The sequence below is a fragment of the Balaenoptera ricei genome, chromosome X (assembly GCF_028023285.1).
Source record: "Balaenoptera ricei isolate mBalRic1 chromosome X, mBalRic1.hap2, whole genome shotgun sequence".
Lineage (NCBI taxonomy): Eukaryota > Metazoa > Chordata > Mammalia > Artiodactyla > Balaenopteridae > Balaenoptera > Balaenoptera ricei.
Window position 1 is genome coordinate 58,166,664 of NC_082660.1, and position 10,593 is coordinate 58,177,256.

The 10,593-nt window shown below is 42.8% G+C and overlaps 1 protein-coding gene across 8 annotated transcripts in view; it reads left to right on the plus strand.

Moving 5' to 3' along the window:
- HEPH (hephaestin) overlaps positions 1-5,326 on the plus strand; it is a 78,843-nt gene extending 73,517 nt beyond the window's left edge. For 4 of the 8 annotated variants that reach the window (XM_059911215.1, XM_059911213.1, XM_059911220.1 and 1 more), the window contains 2 exons: positions 2,240-2,284; positions 4,636-5,326. In XM_059911215.1, the coding sequence (XP_059767198.1) occupies positions 2,240-2,284; positions 4,636-4,868 (278 nt within the window). In that variant the 3' untranslated portion in view covers positions 4,869-5,326. Of the gene's footprint in view, positions 1-2,239; positions 2,285-3,587; positions 3,642-4,635 lie in introns of those variants that run through there. The other 4 variants (XM_059911214.1, XM_059911221.1, XM_059911219.1 and 1 more) reach the window with 2 other exon arrangements.
- The last annotated feature ends 5,267 nt before the right edge of the window (positions 5,327-10,593 follow it).

The following is a 10,593-nucleotide window of genomic DNA, read 5'->3' on the forward strand; positions in this document are numbered from 1 at the left end:
TTGAGTCTCACTTCTTAAGCCTCTTAACCTGAATCCAGTACTCATCATTATCCCCCTTGCAAGAGGCTCAATAGAAACTCTTGGGACCCACATGAATCCAGAGAGGATTTTTTTCTCCTGTTCTTTTTTTTTTTTAAGTCATGCTGTTTTGAAAACTGGTTATATTGAGGTAGGTATTCTGGGATTCCCAGCCATTGACATTCTGTCAGCAGGAATAGAAAGTGGGAAAATGTCTTTAGGCATTCAAACAGGGCTAGCAAACCAGGGTAGAAAATACAACTCTGCTCTTTACCCCCAGGGAGGGAGACGAATAATTGTACATTATGATTTCCTATATCTTTGGAAAACTTTGTTCTCTGGTAACACATACTGCTAGAATGTGTCTTCCAGTTACTACTGTAGTACTATTCCCCACCACCCAGACAGGCACACATAATTCTTTGTTGTGTTCTGTCAGTCCTTAGAATCAAAGTCAAGTGGTGAATTGATGTATCATCAAGATGCTATAGATCCAAAGCAACAGATTGTCTCCATATGTAGTAACGGGTCATGTCAAATATGGACCATCTAATAGATAAGAGACTGCATCAATACATATCATCAAGGAACTTCCATGAATAAGAATAGCTTACCTCTCTCTATAATAATGAGCCAGTCCATAAATTTTACCTATTTACCTTTTGTTTGTTTGACAGACTATGGTCTAATTTGATATTGTTCCAATCACATATAAGCTAACAGGCCAACCAGAGGGAAGAGTTGAAGACAGATAGGGAATAAAAGACTAATTGTTGGAAAGGGCTTCCTGGTGAAGAAGCAGGGGATGAAAGCCAGAGCTACAAAAAAATATTAGAGTGGGGTAAGGTCATTTTTTTCTACTAAAAGAAGAGAGAAAACAGAAAAAGACCAATGTGTAGGTTTGGGTGAGAGGCTTGACAAAAAGGTAGATATTTCTGTCTGATGGTCTGTGTTTCATCTGTGATGGAGGAGACAGAGTCATCTACTGAGGATGAAAGATAGGTGGTAGTGTAAGGGGCTTGAGAAGAGTGGGCAAAGTGGTTATGAAATAACCACTCTGGGTGTTGGGGAAAAAGTTACTCTGAGTGATGGAAAATAAATTAATTATTGCCAAGCAGCATTGAGGACTTAGTTGAAGTTGGGCCCAAAGAATACTGATCTTTACAATTGTGTGATGTTTCTCCACCAGCACTCATCATACCAGAAAAAAATACAAGGAAAGTATAGTTACTGGGGTTTCAGCAAATGATTATAACATTCCTGGTAAGTTAGTAGTTGAAGTGATAGACAATGGAGTCCAGCCTGGCCAGGAATGGAAGAAAAAAACAGGATGAAACTGGTGAGGTGAGAAAAATGGAAGTGTCCAGGAGGTCTTCATGAGAGGAGAAAATAACAGGTGAAATAGAATAAATAGCATTAGAACATGGAGAGAATAGGAGGCTGTTGTTAGATTTTAGACTTATGAGATGGAGCAATTCTGCATAATTAGTCCAATGTGACCATAAGAGTGGTTGATAGAGTTGGAGTATATTTGAAATTTGTTAGAGTTAAGAGGCCTAAAAACTGTGAGGCTTAAGTGTTGGATGGGTCAACACTCATGATGGGAATTGAAGACAAGAAAGACTGAGCCACGTACCAAAGACTTCCATGAATGAAGAGAACTGCTAGGTAACAGTGGCAAGAAGTGGTTGTGGTTTTTTAGCCAAATAATATAAGCCTCAAAAGTAATGGATCTTTGCAAAAAGGGGAGGAATAATAAATAATATCAAAGCAGCATTGAGAAGATAAAAAGGAAGTACAGTTCTCAGAAAAGAGCTCAGCCTCATTAAAGCAAGAAGAGGAAGAAGTATTCTAAAAAGGTTGAATATGTAGGGATGTAGGTTTGACAAAGAGCAGGGGCTTCCTGAAGGAAGACTGGGAAAAGGTGGCAAAAAGAGCAATAATGAGGATAAATTGCCAATAAATATGTAAATATTGGCAGAGGGGTGACTTACCCTTTGGACTCCTAAGCCTATGCTCTTGCTCATATTTTGTGTCACTGCTCAAAATCAAATCCACATACTAATACTGACTTTGATCACAAGATAGTTAATTCCAGTCACCTCCATTTTGCTTACTATATCACAGAGAGTTTCCTCCAACCAATGCTAACCTCCTACAACAAGCCTGTGGATAGGTAGGAAGAATAATAGGACTAACCTATTTTTTCTTTTTCCTCCAGAACACTTAAGCACTACCACCATCATCTCTGAAGAGACTGGAAAAGGTAGGGAGAATGATACACAGATTGGGTAGTTATATATGTTGTGCATTTGGGGAAAAGTGCAGTGCCTCTAGAAGATGGGTTTCACATGGCTGAAAGGTGGACCTCAATACTAGCAGAAAGCATCCTGAGATTTATTTAAGACTTCAGAAGCCAGGAATCTAAGGTTAAGCTTCCAGTTCAGCTTCCCTCAGCATGTTTATTCTCTCTGACTCCCATGCCCAACCTCCTGAGTTGAGGAAAATTGTCTCATCCTCAGTTGAAGGCTACTATCTTTTCCTCTTACTAATGTGTGAAGGGGAATAAAATTCAAGGTCTTGCTGAGTTGTGAATGAAGGTGCTATAGCACAGACATGAATTCCCCACAAGGATAGTGTGAAACTAGGACAAATGCCATTCAGTCTGCACCAGGTAATTATTCTTTCATCTATAGAATACTAAATAGTTGACTCTTTAGAACCATCCATTTCTGTCCTTCCAGAAAATAGAGATTCTTGTTCTATCCAGGCTGGGTTCAAATAATGCTTTCACTCTCTACCTCATTTGTACCTGAACTGAGAAAGATTCAGAAAGTTCTGAGAGGCTAGAATGGATGTTAGAGATCTTCAGTTTAGTCTGGAGGTTTTTCAGCTCTGTTTGGAAAGTTCCTAATGAAATAAGTATCTTATAAACAGTCAACCAGGGGAATAGGATATGTCCTGGAGGGTTAGGGAGAGGTAAGGTGAAGCAGAGAGAGCAGAGTGACATACCCATATGTATATGTATTTGTATATATATACACACATATATTTGTATATATACATATTTTGTGCATACATTTGTATATGCATTTGTACATATCAGTGTGTACATATATACATATATCCTCATAAGCTCTTGTCTGTTAAAAAGGTTCAACAGTGGGGAAAACCTCTCAAAACTGGTGGTCTACTAAAGCCCAATATTTTCTGCATGAGAAACTGAGAGATGGAAAGTGATTTTTCCAAGGTCACAAGAGAAGTAAGTGGTAGAATGTAAACTCAAAACCAGAATGTTTCCCAGCTTCCATTTGAACTCATTATATTTCATCTTCTCTCAGTTCTGTAAGAGTATTGATTCATCCAATTATACATTCATCAAACACATACTAACTGCCAGAGACACCACAAAAGTAAGACATAGTCACTATTTTCCAAGAGATTCATGTCTAAAAGTGGAATGAGACACAGAGACAATAATTGCAGTGCTGGATACTATATGTTATTTTTTTAAAGTGGGGAAACAATAATAACAACTGATCAATTATTGTACATTTGCTGTCTTCCAGGAGCTATGTTAAATAATTTATAAATATCAACTCACTCAAGCCTCACAATAAACCACTGAATTAAATATGGTTATTATCCCCATTTTATAAAAGAGGAGACTGAAATCCAGAAGTGAAGGTGGATTAGGTCACTTGGCCCAAGCAAGTAAATTGTGGGAGTACAAACAGTACAGGTACTTTGGGCACACAAAAGAAAGACCATTGTTAGTTATACAGCTGAATTGAAGAAAGCTTTGCTGAGACCTATAATGTTTAAGCTAGGGATAGAATGGTGAGGAAGAAGAAAGGGTGTTCAGGCAACTGGAGCAGCATGAGAAAGTCTTGGAAGCCTGAAAGAGGCTCACCCATTCTGCAGAACAAAGAATGAGTTGCTATCCCTGAAGATAGTAAATAAGAGTAGGCTAAGTTAGAATCTGATCGTGAGAGTTGCAATGTCTGACTTGAGTCTGAGCTTTATTCCATAGGCTAATTGGAGATCATCAAAAGTTTGTATGCCAGGAACTAAGAAAATTAGATATTTCACCTAGAAAGATCAATGTGACATCAGTGTTATAATGACCCAAAGATGGGAGAGACCAGACAGCACAGAGGCAGGCTCTTGTCATGGTCCAATGGTCAAAGTGAGTATTGATAAGCTAGATAATTGAGTCAAACTGCTTCTCAGGAGTTTCTACTTACTGCTCCCAGTTCTACCCTCTGGAACCACGCAAACCAAATTCAATTCTTTTTTTTTTTTTTCTACATCACAGGCTTTTATATATTTAAAGAAATATGTCAAGGCCCTTCTCACTCTGAGTGTTAGCTCTTTCCATGGGGGGATTGGTGCCTCAATGCTTCCTAATGATTTTCTCAGCTATGACATTTTGTTACGCTGGTTCTCTGTAACCTCCGAATCTGTCATCATTGGCTGATCTTTTAAGGGATAAGGATAGTTCCTCTGCCCTATTTGGATGACCTTATTTCTCCTCTCCCAGAGTTGACTATAAAAGAAGACATTTTAGAGTATTCTCCATCCCAGGGTTCCCACTTTCCTCTTGTTCCATTTCAGTAGCAATCCCCAGTGACATTGGAGAAAGCAATGTGAGGATGCTGGGCATGCAGATCCCTGTAAAGGATATCGAGATACTGACTTCTGTCTTGATTGCCATGGGTGTCACTCTCCTGCTCATTGCTCTGGCTCTTGGTGGTGTGGTGTGGTACCAGCATCGGCAGAGAAAGCTACGGCGCAACAGGAGGTCCATCCTGGATGACAGCTTCAAGCTTCTGTCTCTCAAGCAATAATAGCTGGATCCTGGAACTGCACATCTGGAACACACTCCCAGCAGGCCATGGACTAACAGCTGACCTCACTGTCACTGTCAAAGGGGCATGGGTTTTAGAGAGGCAGAGGAGGGAATCAAACTCAAGAGAGTATTTCTTCACTAATTTATTTACATGGAAATGATATGCTTTCTTTTTCTTTAGTTTCTTTACTCCACTTGGGCACCTGGGGCTAAGTGAGTCCCCTAGTATCTAATATCACAAATTTCAACAGTTATATTATAATATCACCCACTGACACTTGGAAGGTCTGGAAATTTCTAAAAACTGACTCTTCTCACAAAGTAGATACCAAGAGTAAGTTTCACTGTTTAGGTTTCTACTGCTTTACAGGACCTAGGCAAGTTCAATTTGAACTGAGGCTAAGTAAGCTGTGATGATAATCCAAATCTAAACTAAGGACTAAGAACATAGGCATGATGGGGAATGGGTGGGGTGGGATTTTAAGATCTAAATTGTATTTTGATTCTTCTTGGCAGTGGACTATTTTGGTTAAGTGGGTAGATAGAATATTGTTGTCATGAGCAACTACAACCTTTGGAGGCAAAAGCTCCTCAGGAAGCCAGTACTCCAAGTTCTTGGCACCGTTGCACTGAAGGGAATGTTGAGTGTCCTCTCCATGTTTTAGTCAGAAAATCCTACACATTAAAGTGCTTGTTAGAACACCATAGAAGTGAACTTGCTGATTTTGATTGTCTCTGTGGCCTCTGGGAGGTTGTGACTGTTATTGAAAAAGAGAGCACGCAGCAAGACTGGTGGGGGTGACTAGTGTTGGGCATAGAATGGGTCTGCCTATCCTTTGTGGACCCTGCAGGTTTGTGTTTTGGAAGTGAAGAAGCTGCCCCAGAGGAAGCCTCAGAATCAGAGTGGTGGGTACCATCTTTTGACCCATAAGTGCCAAAAGTATTCTGAATGCTAAGAAAAGTTGCCAGAGGGAAATAGAGGGCTGAAACTAGGCTCAAACTTTTACACTGGGCAAGGAGAGGTGGGCACAGATCTAATGGGCTCTTTTGGTAGTTGGGGGTATGAGACGTCTACTTGCAATTTTGAGGGCCTCTTTATAGGGTAGAGTCCTTCCTCTGGTAATTTAAAGCAATATTCCTTTGTCACTTACAAGTTCAAGCCTCTCTAAAACCTTGGTCAGAGAGCACAGACAAGACGCAGAGTAGGGATGGGATAAGATGGCCCATTCTTACTATAGTATCCATAATACCATTTCACATGGCAAGTGGAGAATGGAAGAGGCATCAGGGACAGTTAAAATAATAACTGAAATGCATAGTGCTTTACACTTTGCAAAGCATCTAATACCTGATTGCATTCTACTTCCCTTAGTTCTATCAGGGTGATACTTTGTTTTACCTTTTAGTAAACAAATGATTATAGAGAGTAAGTGATTTTACCCCAGGCCATTCAGCTAAAAATTGAGTGGGGATTCAAGCCTTCATCTATTCCACTCCAAATACCTGCTTCATCCTTCTATATCATGGAAACTCCACTAATCTCCATCATTTGTTACCCATATTGAATCCAACTTTCCTTTTCCTGTCTTTCCAGCAAAACTGTCTGCCTAGTTAGCAATGCTTTGCAGATTAACTGTAGAAACCCACAAAGCTGGTTTTCAGTTACTAAATAATGTTGAAAGTTGGAGGGTAAAACACAGGCCAGAGCCCATCATTCATCTTGGTTTATTGTGGTCAATGGCTCTGTGGAGAGCTTTACTGGAAGTCTCAGAAACATATCAGGGCGTGGGGTAGGGAGAAGATTTGGATTATTAGTGATAAAATCAAATGAGAGTATTTAAACCATTGCATAATCAATGCACTTAACAGCAGAACTCTGTTGGTGTATTGTTAAAGTGAAGGTTATTGAAAACTCAGTGCACTCTGGGGACTCTACTCAATTATTGTAATTTGTATGCAAATGGAAGGTGGTCTCAGTCACGAATCTGAGACAAGGAGAAGTAGGTGAGATGGGGATACGTTTCTTCTGAATGTGTAACCCTGCTCCTGATTGGGAAATGTAAACTCAAGCCCATGTATTACAGAAAAGTATGCATTTTTGTAGTGGGTGTGCTCCCTTTGGGGATGTAGGAGATGTTTTTGACAATTAAGTGGCACTTCCATCCATTCAATTGCTCAAGTCAGAAATCCCCAAAGTAAGCCTTGTTTGTTTTTCCTCTAAAATATCTTTAATTTATTCATCTGTTTCTATCTTCATTGCTACCACCCCAGACTAAAGCACAACCATCTGTTACCAGGACTTGTGTAGTAGCCTCCTGCTTATATCCTTACATTCACTCCAGCCTCCTACAATTGATTCTCCATGCAGAAAAGTGATGTTTGAAAAACATAAATTGGACTTCCAGTTTAGATGAGCTGCCATAGGTTCATGTCTCTCTGGAGATAAATAAACACTTGGAAGTAATTTTAAAAGACAACAATAGAAGGACTCAAAAAGATAGAGAAGAGGAAGGCAGCCTGAAGAAGAACAGAGAAACATAGCAACAAAGCATCTTCTTAACACCTAACCTAGAAGAATGCAGCCCAAAGTCAAAAAGGAGTCCTAGTGACAACCCCAGGTGGACCTGGGACTCTGGAACGAGGGACTGGGGAGGAGCCTTGCTTACATCAAGTAACCATGGAAGCTGCCCTTCATCTCTGCTGACCAGAGACTCTTCTCCCCCAGTTAGACATTAGGAAGCAACTGCAAGGAGAATCCCAACATAGCAAGCTGAAGCCCAGGAAGCACTCTTTGTGCCTGTAAGCTGGAGAATCCCTTTTCCTACCCAGAGAAAATAATGGTTCTGGCAGAGGTCAACAGGAACCTCAGTGACATCATAGAAACCAAGCAAAACTGAAGAGCACAGCAAAGTCTCTGAAAGTTACATTGCCATTGGAACACAAAATTATGCCAGGACTTATGCTAAACATAAACAGGGTTACTGCCTCCTAAAATAGATCGTTTTAATATGATTCAGAGTTCCATCATACGAAGAATCAGTAAAATCACAACTTGAATGAGAAAAGACAGTATACTTTCTGGGTGCCCTCTATGTGGGCTGTTTGGGTCCTTCTGTTGTGGTGGGCTGATTACTGTGAGGACACTGGTAAGTGGGACTGTCTCCCTGTCCAGTTGGTTGCCAGACACTGCCTTGTGCAGAGGCTGTGAGCCACAGGTGATCAAGGCCATGTCCTGGTATGGCTGCTTTCACAGTCAGGGGACTCCAGGTCCTGGTGCCAAGCCACAGATGGGTGTGGCCATGTCACAGGTTGACTGGCTACTGAGCCCAGGGGGATCTCAGGGCTAGTGCTGGCCCACCAGTACGTATAGCCGGGTCCCATGGTGGCTGGTTCTGGTGCCAGGGATCTCAGAGCAAGTGTCGACCTGCTGTAGGGTGGGGCCCCAGGACATACTGGAGTGGTGTTGGCCTGCTAGAGGATAGGCTGGTTCTTGCCACAGCTGGATGCAAGGCTGCCATGGTCCCAGAGATGGTGCTCACACACAAGCAGCTGAAGCTCGGTCCTGGGTGTCAACTGACTTGCAGAGCTAGGTCCTGGGGTCACTTGCTGTGGGGCAGGGGTTCCCAGAGCTGGTGTTGGCCCACTGGTGTCCAGCTCCAGGGCCCAGGATGACCCAGGGCTAATGCCAAAACACTGGTGGGTGGGACCAGAGATTGAGGTCACTCTCTGTAGGACCCTGGGTACCCTAGAGTTGGTATAGGTAGGTGGATAGGGCAAGGGACCAGGGAATCCTGGGGCTGGTGACAGGCTGCTGGTGTTTGCACTGTATGTTGACACAGCTGCCTACAGGGCCTTGGTGATCCTGGGGCTGGTGTCTGCCTGCTGGTGGGTGAGGACTGGTGCCAGGGCTAGTGCTAGCCCACAGGATGGCAAAGCCAGGTCCTAAGGTCTCTGGCTATGGGACCTAGAGTTTCTGGAGCTGAAGTTGTCCTACTGGTGGGTGGTGCCAGGGCCCAGGGAGTCCTGCGGCTAATGACAGCCCACTGGTGGGTGGAGCTGGGTCCCAGCATCTCTGGCTGCATGACCCTGGTGGTCCCAGAGATGTTGTCAGTACAAGGGTGGGTAGGAACAAGGCCCAGGGGACCCTGGGGCTGTTGCCCATGCCCTGGTGGGTGATGCTGGGTTCCAGGGTTAGTAACGATCCACTAGTGGGTGGGGTTGCTTCCTGGGCCCTCTGGTGGGTGGGTCCAATCCCGGGAGGGCTTGGGTCTTGGGGGAGGGGTCCTACAGAAGCTGGCCTGCTGGTGAGTAGGGCTGTGTCCCTGCTCTGCTAGCTGCCTGACCTGGAGCATCCCAGAACTGGTGCCAAATGGCTGATGGGTGGGGCCAGGTTCCAGCACTAATAAGCAACAATGGTGCTTACCAACGCCAGTGTCCTCTTGGTGGGATGAGCTCCCACAAATGGCTACTGCCAGTGTCTGTGTCCCCAGGGTGAGTTTCAATTGCCTCCTGCCTCTCCAGGAGGCTCTCCAAAATCAGTAAGCAGATCTGACCCAGGCTTCTTTTAAATTACTGATTCTGCTCTGAGTCTCAGAGCATGTGAAATTTTGTGTGTGCCCTTTAAGGGTGGAGTCTCTGTTTCTCACAGTCTACTGTGTCTCCAAAAAGCCCCACTGGCCTTCAAAGTCAAATGTTCTGGGGGCTTATCTTACTGGTGCAGGACCACATGGCCGGAGAGCCCAATATGGGAAGAACCAGTGCAATTGGGATTATTCTCCTTTTGTGGTCATATACCAGGGAATATGGGTCTCAACTATACGGAAGCTCTGTCTCTCCTACTCATCTTGTGATTCCTTATTTATATCTTTAGCTGTAGCATGTCTTTTCTGCTAGTCTTCAGGTTGCTCTCATGGATAGTTGCTCTTTGAATAGTTGCAGTTTCATTGTGCCCATGGGAGGAGGTGAGTTCAGGGTCTACCTAGTCAGCCATCTTGTCCATATCTCCATCCAGTCTCATGTTACAATTAAAAAAAAAAATTCAGACACTATGTTAGACACTAAGGATACAGGGATAAATTGTTCAAGCTCATTTTCCAGTACAGAAGACAGTTATAAGTAAAGTGCTCTGAAAGCAGATGGAAGAACCAGATAACTGGGAGGGATCAGGAGGAATAGCAAAGAGAGTATACTTCAGCTGAAACTTGAAGGATGAGGAGAAACTTGGTAGATAGGTGAAAAAGCATTCTATGCCAGACTAACAACATATATGACAGCAGGGAGCGTGAGAATGTATTGTGTCTTTAGGATGTAGAAAAGGAAAGTCATATTTTAATATGTCTAATGGAGAAATATTGCTTTTTCCCACTAAATGTGCTCCTCCTCCATTCTATCCCATTTCAGCAAATGGTATCACCATCTGTTAAGCTATTCAAGATGGAAACTTAAGAGTCATCCTTCAGCCCTCCCTTTCCCTCGCCCCTAACTTCCAATATAACCATAATTTCTACCAGTAGTATATTCAAAATGTATCCAAAATCAACCTATTTTTAACATTTCTACACCCCCAGCCAAGTTCAGGCCACTATCAACTTTCAACTCAACAAAAGCAATAACCTCCTCCCTGTTCATACTTTTACCCTTGCCTTCCCACTACCCATCCTTTCCACAGCAAATTGTGAGAACTTTTAAAAACATAGATTGGGAGAGGAGCTTCAAGATGGCGG